This window comes from Cydia splendana, chromosome 8 (genome assembly GCF_910591565.1).
Source record: "Cydia splendana chromosome 8, ilCydSple1.2, whole genome shotgun sequence".
Taxonomy (NCBI): domain Eukaryota; kingdom Metazoa; phylum Arthropoda; class Insecta; order Lepidoptera; family Tortricidae; genus Cydia; species Cydia splendana.
The window spans coordinates 4,352,942-4,369,493 of NC_085967.1; the positions used below are offsets into that span (position 1 = coordinate 4,352,942).

Consider the following 16,552-nt stretch of genomic DNA (forward strand, 5'->3'; position numbering starts at 1 on the left):
GTCAGTCAAAAATTAAATAGTTAAAAACATTGCAGTCTCGATTTTGGGACTGCAATGTTGCATACAAATTCCATTATTTGTCGAGTTCCAAACTTTTTAAAAGTTGAAATGGCCATATCAAATGAAGGCACAGGCCCATTAAACAGCCAAACAGATGATTAGTACCGCGACTATTTAGCTGTCTCAAATAGGTTGTCGTATTTTCGGCAGAAAAATAATCTTCTATTTTTTTATTAAAAAAATAAAAAGGCGGCAAAGCTAATTTTTTCAATTGTTTCTACTTTTTTCTGTGAAAATATATACGTAAGAAAGTTGCTTTTGTAAAATATTTCTATGATATTTATATTTCTTGCACCATTTTTGAGAAAAGCACTATATATGACTCGGCTGGAAGGCTACTTGCTGGCTTCGGATTCAACTAAACGGACTCCCAAGGTCGTCCGTTTAAAACGAATCCTCAGCCTGCAAGTAGCTACTTCCGAGCCTCGACAATAATGTACTATTATATTTCAAAAGGCCCTGTACGGACTTTGGCAGAACTTGCAAACCTGTATCCATACACATGGCAACAAACAATAGCCTTTGTAAATTAAATGCAGGACAATGGAAAAAAATATGATTGAGATCACATACATTAAAATTACAATGAGCACAAACAGCAGAATCACTTAGCTCTAATCTAAAGAGATGTGCAGGAAAACGAGCATGACCAATACGCAATCTACACATAGTTGTAATAAATGCCCTTTCTACATATTTTCTTTGGTATTCAAACCACGACTTGGTGCTAGGTGCTGGGACTATTTCAGCTAGCCATTTCCCTTTGACTTCTTTGGATTTAGACCACGCGTTGTTCCACCGTCTAACCATAAGTTCTTTTACAAAAGGCACTAAATCAGACTGAGGTACTTTTAAATCACAAACTTGGATATTTTCTGTGGATTTGGCAAGCTTGTCTACAAGTTCGTTACCAAAAATTCCTGAATGTCCCGGAACCCAGCAAAATTCAACAGTAATATTTCTATATAATAAAGAACTTAAACAACTTCTTAACTTATAAATTAAGTAATTTACAGATGCACTCACACATTTATTTTTAAGTGCTTGCAAAGCGCTCATGGAATCAGATAGAATTAAAAACTTATTCTCAGTTATATAATTATCATGAATATGTTCTAAAGCGTAAATTATGCCTAATACTTCAGCTGAAAATATTGAAAAGTATAGGTGAACCAGGATCTATTGAGGGTGCGCCATGTTACGGAAATTTGTTGGTACTAATTTCTAGCAATGGCAACAATTTTAATAATAGACAACATCTACCCTCTATGATAGTTGTCAATATTGACAATGTAAACATTGCTTTGTCTAGTTTCGTGTGAATTATTATTAGACTGCAATAATCATGCCGAAAGTTTTAGATTTTACAGAGAAAAAAGTTGTAAATAGTTATTTATTGAAAAAAAAACGTGCGGGAGAGAAATTTCTTCCATTAGAAAACATAACGAAATTACCACCTGAATTGACGGGTAAGTTTCAAACTTATGGACAAATGTCACTATAGTCAGGTCGTCACGATTTGGTTGATGTCTTGTAATAATTTGATTTGTGTATTAGGTGTATCGCATGCATCGGTATCACGGATTGCTAGCGAAGGGCGTAAGGGCGGAATTAAACGACCAAACCTAAAAAAAAGAAAACAAAAAAAGAAAATAGATTTGGATGATTTTGATTTATGTGTCATACGTCGTAAAATTCACGAATTTTATAGCGTAAAAACCGAAAAAATATCCAAACATCAAACTTCGCACTTATTAAAGTTGTCGGAATAAAATAAAACCGGGCAAGTGCGAGTCGGACTCGCGCACGAAGGGTTCCGTACCATAATGCAAATAACGGCAAAAAAACGGTCACCCATCCAAGTACTGACCCCGCCCGACGTTGCTTAACTTCGGTCAAAAATCACGTTTGTTGTATGGGAGCCCCACTTAAATCTTTATTTTATTCTGTTTTTAGTATTTGTTGTTATAGCGGCAACAGAAATACATCATCTGTAAAAATTTCAACTGTCTAGCTATCACGGTTCGTGAGATACAGCCTGGTGACAGACGGACGGACGGACGGACGGACGGACGGACGGACAGCGGAGTCTTAGTAATAGGGTCCCGTTTTACCATTTGGGTACGGAACCCTAAAAATCATCTGCCAATTTCCATTGTCCCCACTATACAAATTGTTGCTATATAAAATTCAAAACGAGCGCCCTCTTGACAATACTCCCAAAGTTCTGGTTTACCTATAACTACTACATTCGAAAACTTTTCCTATGTTCAAAAAAGAGTCGAAAAATGCAAAACTGGTCCTATCTTTAGTTTTAGAGCCGTCAGTATATAACTTAACAAAATCAGTCTTATCATCAAGATACTCCAAAAAGTCATATTTCGATTCAAATTTAACCAGTTCGACAACCACGTCTCGCATAATATCATTGTATTCATGTTCAAAACAGGGAAGCAAATTAGACCAATGCACTATATCTTGAAATTCAAAGTTCAAATAAGTTATAACATCTTTTATGGAAGAAGAATTGGGATACGGTATTAAATTATAATTTGGAATATTTACATTATTTAAGTATCTACAAGTAACTTCGTTATCACGACTAACTAACTTAAGGCCATACTTGTCAGTGATATAACATCTGCGTACAAATAAAGGAACAATGCCAGCCTCTATTTCCAAAGAATTAATTGGAGATGACATCATAGCTCCAGTAATAATTCGTAGCGCCCTATTTTGGAGAATATCTAGCTTCCTTAAAAGATGGGTATTCGCATCAGCAAAAAACATACAACCATAGTCGAAATGACTTCTAATTGTAGCAATATATATCGTTTTAAGGACCTTAGGGTCTGCTCCCCATTTTACTCCAGTTAACGACTTCAATATGTTTAAACCCAGTTCGGCTCTTTTAGAAATTGTATCAATATGAGTTTTCCAAGAAAGATCATAATCAAGAAATAGGCCAACGTATTTGACAAAAGACTGAGCAGGAATAACGTTAGAATTGTATAAAACTTGAGGATAATGTAAGCCATTTTGAGAAAAAAGAATTACAGAACTTTTGGAAACATTAACCTCGAGTTTTAGGGAATTAGTTAATATGCTATGAATATTACGCAGACAACTGTTCATAATAGATTCACCAATTTTTATTTCTTTACAATTTACATATAAAACCAAATCATCAGCGTAAAATAAGTGCTTAACAGAAGACGGAATTTGTTTCATGAAACAAACCAAACTTAGAATGAATATAAGAGGAGATAATACAGAACCTTGAGGAGTACCCTTTGTAGAAACTTTAGAACCAATTAACGTAGATCTAACTTTAAGACTTAGATAACGATTGTTAAGAAAATTGAATAACCAACGTAAAATATGACCAGGAAACCCTAATAAAGATAAACTTTTAACAAGGTATGAGTGATCTATGTTATCAAACGCCCCTTTAATGTCTAAAAAAACCGCCAAAGTATATTGATAAGAACGAAAACTATTCTTAATATCTCCAATCAAGCAACTTAAGTTATCTATTGTGCTTTTACCTTTCCGAAAACCATATTGAGTACTTGGAATGACTTTGCTATTTTCTGTAAACCACTCAAGCCTATTTTTTAACATGGTTTCAAAAACTTTCGCAAAGCAAGATGTTAAGGAAATAGGCCTATATGACTCAACACAATTTGAATCCTTATAGGGTTTTAATATCGGAACGACATGTTGCGTTTTCCACGTTGGGGGAATACAATTACTTTGCCACAAATCATTAAATATTTTACACAGTATTTCCTTGGCATGAAGAGGTAAGTTTTTAATTACTTTGTAAGAAATTAAATCAGGACCAGCGGGCTTAGCAAGGTTATATCATATTGCGCGTGGAATCTACTGTCGTCTTTTAACGATAGTCGTATTTTTATCGTTTTGCTGAACATGGTTACGGGTTACGATAAGAATACCACGTCGATATCGTATAAAGTTATCCACTATCATTCGTAAGTGACCACGATTGTCTATGCCTAGAGTTTATGAAAAATCCATTTAATGCCTGGCTTTATTAAAATGTCGGACGTGTGTCGGACGATGTTTGAAAACGAATAGTTAGTTTTATTACTACACTTCCAAATTGAAAAATGTTTAAATGAGTGACAGCTTTATACAAATTGACTTACATTATAACATGCACGGATAATCGTGTTTTCTCAACTGACAATTCACTTGACATTGACAAGCATCGCGTACGCGCATGATTCAGTGAATTTAGTGAAAATACAAACCAAGTCGAAGAAAAATACTGATTTGCTGTGTAAACTAAAGGAAATGCCACCCAAAATGTAAGTTTCTCTAATTTATTTATAGAAAAAGTTATAGTTCGTTTGATCATTAACTGGTTTTGTCATGAATATGTTTAATTTCAGTCGATGCTTCGGCGCACAAGAAAATGCTAGCCAAATATATAACTCAGCATCCCCTGTTCGCCTACACCTACAGGGAGATTCATGAGCCTCTCGGAACCCAGAGATACAAAATGCAATGCTGCACAGTGCACACAAGTTCTAAGATCTAGAAGAAAGGATTGAAGATGTAAGTACACCTTTCTTAAACTAAAATCATGAAAAGTTTCTGGTGCCTTTTAATATTATTGACACTTAATATCTATTTCTTCTCATTCTATCTATTATGTTCTACTAAGTGACAAAAGTTTGTTAAAAACCTGTTCTATCACTACTATAATTGCAGGAAGTTGATTTGGCAACAAGGATGTGTAAAAGTTACACTACAACAGTACCTATGCATAAGTACATTTATTCACACTGCATAAAAAGTGCATACTTAAGGGTTCTAACAAATATTAAAATCTTTGAAACCCGTAGACCTCACTTTAAAAACTTATATATTTTTTTACTCTGTTTGTATATTCTAGAAGCTGGTTTTGTAGCAAGAATAAAAGTTTATTGAAAAAGAAAAAGACACACTTTATGCCATAAATCTAAGACATAAAGATAAAATATTATTAATAAGTATTTAGTTTTTATGCCCGTTCCGGATGTCCCGCTCACTTAAACTTTAAGTCCTTCCTCTTCATAACCGTTTTATGTATGATTGTTTTGCCGTTCAGGCAACCTATCTATGGAATGCACTCCCTCTACCTGTAAGACAAGCCCCAAGAAAATTTGTTTTTTGAGTAGTCATGCTCGGTAGTTATCTGCTAAATGTCTCGTCTAGTGTCTATCATCCCATATACATATTAGTACATTTATTTTTATAACATATATGTATGTTTATGTTAGTATGTATATCTAAGATATACCTACTGCATTTGCTTTTTGATTGGTTTTTGCACCAACCTTTAGTGTTTATATGTGACGTCCCACGGGTAAAGGTACCTTATGGCGGTTGGCGCTTACGCTATTAACTATTAACGCCGCTCCAATATTATTGCGGCGCTATGCGACGTAAGCGCCAGCCGCCATAAGGTACCTTTTGCCGTGGAACGTCACATATTTGTTTCTATGGTTGACTAGTAGGTGATAGATAATGCCTTTTGGCATTAAGTTCGCCATTTTTACGTAATTCTATATTTTTGTGCAATAAAGTTTATAAATTAAATAAATAAAGTAGCCATACCCACAAGTAACTTACAAATTCCCTGCAAGAGTTAGGCCGGCGCCCCACTGCTGCCCACGCTATGTACACGACCCACGTTCCTATACAAAATTTCGTGGGCTTGCCCACGGTTTGTATTAAAACGTGGGCCGTGGATGTAGCGTGCGCAGCAGTGGGGCGCCGGCCTTATTCAATACAAATAAATTGTATTAGTATCTATTCTACTAAGATTATAAAAAATATAATACCTACTCGTACAATATTCTTACTTATAACATGTAGGTAATATAGGAATACTAGGAACAGTTATGTTAGCACTAAAGCTGGCCATATACATTTGACAGCTAAGTTTGACCCACTTCCCGATTTCCGATTGAGCTGAAATTTTGCATACATAACAATATGTAAATCGGATGACAATTGCAATATTATGATGACATGGAGCTGATCTGATGATGGAGACATGAGGTGGCCATGGGAACACTGTGATAAAACAACGCAAACTAATTGTGCTTGGTGTTGTTAGAATGGACTCATGGAGTATTAGTTGCCTGTTGAAAGAAAAGTACAGTCAGCGATAAAAGCTTGTACCAAAAATTATATTTTTGCCAAAAACTTATTTATATTGTTAGGGCTTGGGAGTAGAAGCTGGTTTCTTTACTGCTGGCAGCTGGAATATTTTTTTTGTGTTTGGTAAAGTGGTCTATTGTACCTATACCTGACTATGGGAATGATTTTAGCAGCCTATGTATGTGTGTGGGTATGTTTGTGTCGTATATTACCCTAGCATAGAATATCTGAGATACATTTTGATAAATAAGGTGTTGGTTGGTTTGTTTTTATGACGCAAGTGGTACAGAACTACACTTGATACATAATACAACTTTAATAACGGATAAATAATTACTAGAACAAAATTCAATTTATTTTCAATCGATAATTTGGACAACTGTAACAAAAAAATCCCCCTGGCTTAAAAACGAGAGCTTTCTAAAAGTGACATTAATTTCACATAATTTGCCAATGAACCGCTGTAAGTACTAGCCTGCGCCTGACCTCATCTAATATAATTTGTTTCTGTTTCAGTCATAACATATTGGAGGCTTGAAAGTGCACATACCCATAGATTGGACGTTAAGCTCAACGAGACCATGCGATGCATCTCAGGCACTATCCGATCTACAACCGCCACTGGCTGCCGGCATTGAGTCACATTGCCCCTCCTCACATCCGACGACTCAAGGCGTTGAAGAGGGAGGCTGAGAATATCACGAATAACCCCACAATGCCTGTCCACGAGGAATTCTGCCGCCCGACTGCCCGCCGACCCTGTGCTACAGCTGGGAGCCTGAGCAGCTTTAATATTTCGGATAGGTGGATAGCGGAATGGTCAGCTTCGGCAGCTCGGAGTTGCTGTATATCTGACCCAACTAAAAAACCAAAAGGGTTTGACCTTCCTCGGAAAATCTGGTGCCGCCTGAGAACCGGACATGGCCGCTGCAATTCAGCCACACAAATGGAGGTAGACGGCTTTCCCACTTTGCGAATGCAGAATGCAGACCACTTAGCATATCTTCCAACGCTGCCTACTCCACTCCTCCTCCACTCCTGGGCCTGTTGAGGACCTGAAGACCGTGACACCTGACTTGGTTGCTTGGCTTGGCAACCTCAAGGCTACACTCTGAATGCCCTCATCAGTTTATGATATGAAATGAAATCACTTTATTGGAGCATTCCACGAGCTGTCCCGTACAAACGCATTTTATTTCCTGTGTTGCGACTTTTTTTTTCGCCATTTAAAGCAAGCGATTAATTTTCCGTGCATGTTTGACCATTTGTCATAGAAAAGGAAACTCTTATACCTGCAAATCTCCAGAAAATCTGCATTTCTACGGGACAAACGGTAGACAATTGCATGGAATGCTCCATTGCCAAAACATGATAAGTTGATGGTAGAAAAAATATTAGGAATACAAACCATATACCTACATATAAATTCTATGATAAGTATGTACTAAGTTATTCTAGGTTAAGTACTAACTTATTGTCTACTCTATACATAGGTAATTACACTTAGCAAGACATGTTGGCCGTGGGTACCAAGCTCAGCATGTGCTAGACTGGCGTCCAGCGCTGGTTTTCAGTTTGGCCCCTTTTTGTTGGAGGTCTGAGAGGAATGTTGATCTTTTCTGCGCCGTTAAGCATTCTATTTATATTGGAAACGAAACTTATACATGAGCAGTTATGAAATAGCAATACTACAATAATATGGATATCAAATAAAAGCTAGTGAGAAGACCATTCCAAAAATATATATATGTGTCATACCTATCCACAAATAAAACAACAAACAACCTTTTCAGTTCATTAGTATTATCATTAAGCGTTTTACAACGTAAGTTAGGCCGTCGAATCAGACAGAATGGTAAGGGCCCCCGCTCAGTGGCGAAACTGAGGCAGCAGGGAAACTTTTGTCAGTCGTATTTACCACCACTGTGAAGTGTGAAATGCGGATGGTAATCTGGCCCACAGCGCAAAAGAGAAAGACGATCTTTTAGGAACTCTTTTTGCATCGAACTCGACCTTGAAAGACGACGGTAGCGCCCTACCGCCCACCATCCCGTAGTGTGAATACTCTATGCCAGAAACTTCTATCAAGCAGAGGGATATTCGGCGGGAGTTGCTATGCTTTCGTTTTATAAGGCGAGCGGGCCAAGTGCTTCAGAGTTGTGTCCAGTGTTAGCGCGTCTTACGTTAGGGGTCTCCTGTCGAAGTTACCATCTTATGGACTGTCCAATAGACTACCTATTATGCAAGTGGATCGCTAGCCCTTTGTCCGGCAGGCGCATATGAGCCGTAGTTGACGGAACCTGCTTCAATAGCTGCTGCTGCATATCTGTGACATGTTGTCTATCGACGACATTCATCGATATGTGGACTACTGAGGCTTCCTATACACTATACAGGATGGCTAAAAAATAACTACATTCCCGTTGCCAGGGAGGTTTTGGGATTATACTGAGTAACTTTTGCTACGGGACCAACCTCGAAATCGCGAAAAAAATAGTTTACCCTCCCATAGAAATTGGACCAGCCAAAATGTATGAAACAGCCAAATTTTTTTTCGCGACTTAGGGGTTGGTCCCATTTCGTTTCGGAGAGGGGGGGGGGGGGGGGGGAGGCGCAAATTTGGTGCCTGCCCCGGGCGCCATATGACGTTCCTGGTACAAAAGCTGTTCATACTTCATAGTAATCCAGCGATAAAGCTGCTGGCATGATGGGCACTTTCACACCGGGTACGGCAGCCAATGATTTGTTTGTACACCTACATTTAATGTGTAAATAAACTTTGTTTAATTTTTTGGCAATAGTTGTTTTATTTACCCATTTATAATATTCTCTCTAGCACAGAGCCGAAATTGTTAACTTATCTATAGAGTTTAGTAAACAAAAAAGACTTGACAACACCACAAGTGACGAGAATTGTCATTCTTGTATCTACCTAAATGGAATTTAACATAGTTTTTAATATTCAACATTAGTTATTGGCGTATTGAGTCTGACCGCAGTTATAGTCACTAAAGTAGACTTATTAGCATAATAGATCATTTAGGAATATTCTTATTTGACCTTTTCACCGCCAGACTCACTAGACGCGTCGTTAAGACGCGTCTTTTCATACAAACGTAGTCCACATTTTTCTCTCTGGATAATAACATTAAATATTTTGATACAATTTACATCAGCTAGCAGGTGTAACTGTTACACACCAGCAGCTGCTGCTGCTGCTGCTGGTGTAGGTGTGCTGCTGGTGTGGTGTATACTGTTAGAACCTAAAACAAATAAGTACCTAATTACAGTACCGGCCAATAATATATCACCTCCATGCTTTTACGGTATAACTTTTTTTTATATTTGTGAGTGACTTCCACAGCTTTAGGTAGTTTAGTAGTATTCCTTGTCCAGCGATGAGAAAAATTGGTCTATGTAATGATTTTTTCATAGAGGTTTTTTGTTTTAATGTATGGTCAACTTCATTATTTTTAAAGAGCTTTTTTAATAATATGCTGAGTCTCTTATTGTAGTTCACAGTATTTCAGTATTCATAATATCTTATACCTTTAAACGAGCAATTCTTGTATATTTATTTATTTATATGTATATATATTTCGGGGATATCGGAAACGGCTCCAACGATTTCGATGAAATTTGCTATATGGGGGTTTTCGGGGGCGAAAAATCAATCTAGCTAGGTCTCATCTCTGGAAAAACATGCATATTTATATAAAATGACTAGTAAAATATGAAATCTACAAACTAACCTACTACAAGTTCATACAAAAACACACAAAGGTGATATGTTATTGACCGGTACTGTAAATCTAATTTTGTCAAGTAGATTTTCCCCCTGGAGGTTAGGATATGAATGTTGAAGTAAATAGTAGCTTAAGTAACCTCTGTTAGTAGGTTAGTAGCATAAGTAAGAGATTGTACAACAGATATCTTAACATACTAACTTTTACATATAATAATGAGGCCGGTACCTAGTATTGAAGAGTTTAGTAGCATTGTCATTAAGACGTCTGTTTTACATAGAATCAATGATTTCAAATATAATAGGGTCTATGCATAGAATACATATTAACTTTATAAGAAACACTGCAATTTTATAGCTTTACCTTTGAGATGTTTTGGTAGGTAACCCATCACCGTTTTGAAGCTCGGCGTTAAATTCGGCACATAAGTAAATGCACTGCACACTCCTTACGCACTCTGTAAATATGCCGAAACTCTTCGTCCGTCATATCAAATGGGCTGCAAGTGTTTCTTAAAGCTGTTTACGATATTTTTCTTCAACAGCAGCCGCGAGTAGGAATAATAAAATTTGACTTCCCTGCGAAGAAAATATTGACAATATTATATACAGCGGAACATTGTAACTAATAACTCTCAATATAATCATAGAAAAACTGATATTTACCTGTAATTTATACCTTAAAATATGATTATTCACTACTTTTGCTTTCACGACAAGGCTTATCGTCATCTAAGAAGCACGTAGTTAAAATTAACTAAGTTGAACTGTCAAAATGGGACAATCTGTCAAATTATCCACATCTTATCCAACGACCATGTTATGCAAATTGTCTTCTATCATCTACCGCTGTCAAATGTGGATAACTCCATATATCGTCTGCAACCATAGTATGGATGATAAAACCGACGATAACGGCCGTTTTATCCACACCTATTGCGTGATAACTACCTTGTCGTACAACCTTGCTAAGCCCGCAGGTGAAGTGTCTTTTTTATTTTCTAATGCAGCTAAAAACTCACTAATAGAAAATGGTTTGACCATCCATCGAGCTTCCGGACAGCCACGACTCTCAAAGTACTCATTAAGGTCACAATTTGACATACAATTATTGTCGGAAGCAATTTTGTCTAAAAACGATGTCGCATTGTCAGGATTTTGAAAAAAATTAGGAGATGAAGAAACAGAATTAAGTTTTGCATGTTTAAATCTACGTATATAATCCCAAATAATTTTACTCGATGTCATGCGATTAAATGAGGAACAAAGATTCAACCAACTCATGCGTTTAATTTCAAATAATGTTCTTTTCTTTAAAGCATCTAGTTTTTTGTATATAATGTAATTCTCCATAGAAGGATATTGTTTGTAAGATCTTAAGGCAATTTTAGCTTGTAAAACTACACGGTCACATTCATCATTCCACCACGGGGTAGCTTTTAAGCATTTATTTTTATGATGGTAACATTTTTTAGTAAATGTCATTAATATGTCATGTAAAATACTCAAATACTTTGTATAGTTTACTAGAGGGTTATCAACAAATTGAAAAACTTCAAATTTATCATCACATAACTTGTTAAACTTAGACCAGTCTATTTTTTTTAAATTTACCTTGGCTAGCGAATTATCATCTTGTTGAAGATTAACAGCTGGACCCTTATATAAGTTATTAGAATAACATGTAGGAGTGGGCGAGTCAAAAACCATACTAATGAGCAAAGGGAAGTGATTACTACTAAGAAGGTCATCAAGAACAGATACTGAACAACTAGAACTAAGAGTTCGGGATGCGAATACCAAATCCAGAACATTACCTTGTTGGCCAAACGGAGCGAAAGTGGTGATAGTGCCATCATTTAAACATACTAAGTCAGAATTCTCCACATAAGCATGAAGAGCTTTACCCCTTCCATCATTGACTCTTGAACTCCAAGATGAGTGATGTGCGTTGAAGTCACCTATTATCAGACGATTATTACTTACAAATTTTGAACATGAATCTTTCAATGAATCTATAGTAAACTTACCATTAGGAGGTGGAGGAGCATATACACATAACAAATCTAGAGAAAAATTATGAATGTTAATATTTATTAATATATTTTGAAAATGGTACTGTGATAAAGTGTTGACAATACTGAACTTGTATTTGGAACGAATTGCAATTGCAACACCACCATGGGGATGGTTAGAGTCTCTTCTAATTACAGTTAACCCAGGCAATTTAATAATTTTGCTAGGGGTCAGCCAAGTTTCATTAAATAGTATGATGTCAACACTCTCATCACAGCCCTGCAATAAATTTATAAGTTGACCCAGTTTTGGAAATAAACTTCTGGAGTTCCAATGAAGTATTTTTAATTGTTTGATACCCAACCTGTCCATAATTTAAGTAGTAAAACTTGTTACCAGCAGCTCTTTTATAGTTTGGGAGGAGATTGCCAAAGGACCGGAGGTGGAGGAGGAAGTATTTTTGACATCTTTTCTTTTCATCAATTCTATTATTGTTTTTGTGATTGCATTCATGACAATATCTGAGTTAATAATTTCAGCAATCACAGCTCGTCCGTGAGGTGTTTTTGCTGGTGATTTTGAAATCTTACTGTTTAGATTATTACTGCTATTAGGTGTTACAGCTACTGCAGCTGCAGTTGCATAAGAGAATTTTCCATTTATCTTGTTCTTAATTTGTGCATTTTTTTCTGCCTTAACTGGACAGGTATAAGAAACTGCCGAATGGGGTCCACTACAGTTTGAGCACTTGAAGTCAGATGGTGTGGTACATTCCTTGTAAAAATGTCCCGCCGAACAAATGGAACATACTTGAGTGCTTTTGCAAGCTCCGCTGCCATGTCCAAACTTATAACACTTGAAGCACTGAAGCAGGGGTCTGATATATTCCTGTACTGGCATCCAGATATGATCGTAGATTACATGGTCGGGTCTAGACGAGGCCATAAATGTAACCAGGACGGTTGGGAGTGGTTTGTATTGCCCGTTGTCCTGTTTTTTGGTAAAGCGCTTTACACCAAGAATCTTACAACTCGCTTTCAAGTCCTCGAGCAATGTCTCTTCACTTAGATCCACAGGAGCACGAATAATTCCTTGGCACTCTATGCTGTCATATGGGATTGTTGCCTTCCAAGTATTTGCTTGTAGTACTGGTTTGTTTAGCAAAAATGCATTTGCATCCTTGGCACATCCGAAATAAACTTTGACAAAAAAGTTACCCGCCGCCTTTACATATTGCACCCCAGTAATTTCTTTTAATATTCCATTGACTTTGAGGATGTCCATGGGGACTTTATGAGTCAGATCATTAGAAGCAGATTGTAGCAGTACGGGGTACTCCTTTTTAGTCAAATCTTCATATATAGGGTTGTGGTCTCTGAAGAGACCGCGACGACTTTGTATGTATGTCATTTTTTGCTTACATGATGTGACTTCTGTATCGGAAACATCTTTATTTCTCCTTTTTGTTGTAGTTTTGGCGGTGTCTGTCTCCATGGGGGAGGGGCCGCCGCCCGCACCCCCGCGTCCTGGGCTCATTCAATGAATATAATCACAAATTCAATTACCAGCAATTATTTATAGTTAATAACGAAAAATATCTTGGTTTTATCAATAAAAAAGGACTTAAACACTATAATTGAAATATTTTCAAAAAATCCGCCTTGTCTTTTCGGTTTCCCGCCCTTTTTTTTTTCTCTGTCCTCAATTTGACTGACACTCGGATATTTTTTATTTTATTTTTGAGACATATTTGAGACAGTCGATGTCGGACGCATTTCATAAAGCCTCTACTACACGGTCAATAAAGCCTAAGGTGTTGTTAAGGTGGCTTAAGCACTGTATATTTGATAATTTGTCTTCGATTTCGATTACAATATTACTTAGATTTTATCCGCAGTAAGGCCAAGCGCGCACCACGACTTTTTGTCGCGCGATAATTTAGTCGCAGAAATGTAGCGTAATGTACAGCCTGGCAAAAAAGAGTAGAAATTAAAAAGTGGCAACACTGTATTGTCGTCCCGTTCTCTTATATATGTTGATTTGAAAGGGACGACACTACAGTGTTGTCACTTTTTAATTTCTACTCTTTTTTGCCAGGCTGTATGTGTTTATATGGCAGTGCGCGCATATGCGACAAAAAAATCGCAGCGATTTTAACATTGTGATTTGTCATATTTTTTCGCGACTGCTCGCGACGCGATTGTCGCAAAGTGAATTGCAGCATACGGAGTTGTATGGCCCTGCCAGTGTTGCCAGATGGTCACAAAAGTCACATTTTTCGTGACTTTTCGCCTTCACGTGTGACATGTGCGTGACTTACGATCTTGAGGCAATTTTGGTGACTTTTTAAGCTAGTCGAATTTTGGACAAGTTTAGTTCTGCAATTTGTATTATTTAGGAAAGCGGTGAACTCACCCAAGTTGACACTTGCACTAACATCTTGACGTTACATCCACCCTCATGTTTATTATAATAGTCGTGGCAAGATGAGACTTGTTACCTTGACATGACGGTGTCATTTAGTTTGATAGTAGTAGTTTTTTTTTTTGTGTATGATTCATTTCTTTTAGCCTCATATCTCGCATATCTGTACGAATAGCATTATAATTACTACGGACAAAAGTTTTAGAGTCGGACCAAGAAAAGTCTGCAGCGGATTTGATAGCCCACGCAGTGCAAGTGTTAAATATACGTGATAATTTCATAGAAGTTTGACGTTTAAAATAACACTTGCACTGCGTGGGCTATTAAATCCACTGCAGACTTTTCTTTGTCTGACTCTATCACAAAATTTTCTACAAATTTGGTTATGTTCATTTTTACTCTGCGATCAATACTTTAGGAGCTACAGGCTGTTAAAGTTAAATAAGAGATAAAAAATAGACGGTTTAAGAAAACGTCGTTTTTTCGTAATTGTTCATAATAAATAAAAAAAAATAGTTTAGGATAAGCAAGCTAAGCGACCTGCTGATATAATATTAAAAAAAAACCGGCCAAGAGCATGTCGGGCAATGTTCAGTGTAGGGTTCCGTAGTTACCCGTCCGTCAAAATAGACCATTAGCAAAAACTCAAAAACTGCTAAACCGATTAGGTTTGCTATATTTTTCCTTGAAAGTCTTTACTAAGGATGAATTTTTTTTCGCTTCCACCCTATAGTGTGGGATGTCGTTAGATAGGTCTTTTAAAACGAATACGGGTCTTCAAGAACCATTTTTTGATCAACTTAATATTTTCGGAAATAATCGATCTGAAAGAAAAAAAGTTGTGTTTTCCCCTTTAGTTCCCCTAACTTTTGAACCATGGGTCCAAAAAATATGAAAAAAATCATAAAAACATAGCTTAGTAAAGACTTTCAAGGAAAAATATAGCGAACCTAATCGGTATAGCTGTTTTTGAGTTTTAGCGAATAGTCTATTTTGACAGACGGGTAACTACGGAACCCTACACTGAGCATGGCCCGACTTGCTCTAAGCCGGTTTTTTTTTATATTTTATCAGCAGGTCACTTAGCTTGCTTACTCCAAACTAAATTTTTTATTTATGATGAACAATTACGAAAAAAACGACGTTTTCTTAAATCGTCTATTTTTTATCTCTAATTTAACTTTTACAGCGTGAAGCTCCTTAATTATTGATCGTAGAGTAAAAATAAACATAACCTAATTTGTAGGAAATTGTGTGATAAAACTTTTGTCCGAAGTAATTATAATGCTACTTGTACATATATTCGAGATATGAGCAAAAATAAGAAAAAAGGTACCTTTAACCCTCCCTGCACCATCAGCACACCCCCTACCCTCGAGGACTTTTAGTATGTTTATCTGGACACCACAAGGTATACCTGTACCAATTTTCAAAACTACACGAATTATTTCCGCAGATTTTTCTAATTTGCTTGGGTTATTGAAAATCTTAATTTTTTAACTTTCTCATGGACCCCCCAAAAGTAGCCCCCTTGCTTAAAATTCATTTGTTTACGTTACATGACTTACATGTCCGTCTTTGGGTCACTAATTTCCACCAATTTGTACCAAATTTCAACTTAATTGGTCCAGTAGTTTCCGTGAAAATAGGCTGTGACAGACGGACAGACAGACAGACAGACGCACGGGTGATCCTATAAGGGTTCCGTTTTTTTCCTTTTGAGGAAAAATCATAAAAGGTTAGTAGATTTTTTGTGAAATATATTATTTTCTGAATTTCTTCTAACAAAATCGATTTACCTACCCATACAATACAATAATATAAAAATGTGACTTGAGCAGCAAAAACGTGACTTTTAGGGAAACGAAACGTAACTTATGACTCCAGAGCCCTGGCAACACTGGGCCCTGCGCGCACTGCGATAATAAAATCGCACCCCGGACCTCAGTCGGCACTTCGCTCTCCAAGCCTCAACATGTCGGAACCTGCTTCTCCGATGAAGTCTCAAGATGAGACGCTAGATGTTGACCATTTAATTATGGAAATAGAAGGAGATCACCTTTGTGGTATAAATACTCAAAGTTATACGGCGATCGCATATTAAAGACACGTTTCATGACAAACGACTGG

General features: G+C 36.9%; 2 protein-coding genes across 2 annotated transcripts; both read right to left on the bottom strand.

The window, feature by feature from the left end:
* Positions 1-444: 444 nt before the first annotated feature.
* Positions 445-3,623, bottom strand: LOC134793088 (uncharacterized). Its single transcript, XM_063764614.1, has 2 exons — positions 3,609-3,623; positions 445-1,239 (listed from the first exon to the last, which is right to left on the bottom strand). The coding sequence occupies exons 1-2, from the start codon at positions 3,621-3,623 to the stop codon at positions 445-447; spliced, it is 810 nt and encodes a 269-aa protein (XP_063620684.1).
* An 8,750-nt stretch (positions 3,624-12,373) lies between these two features.
* On the bottom strand, positions 12,374-13,554 carry LOC134793089 (uncharacterized). Its single transcript, XM_063764615.1, has one exon. The coding sequence runs from the start codon at positions 13,532-13,534 to the stop codon at positions 12,374-12,376; it is 1,161 nt and encodes a 386-aa protein (XP_063620685.1). The 5' UTR covers positions 13,535-13,554.
* Positions 13,555-16,552: the final 2,998 nt, after the last annotated feature.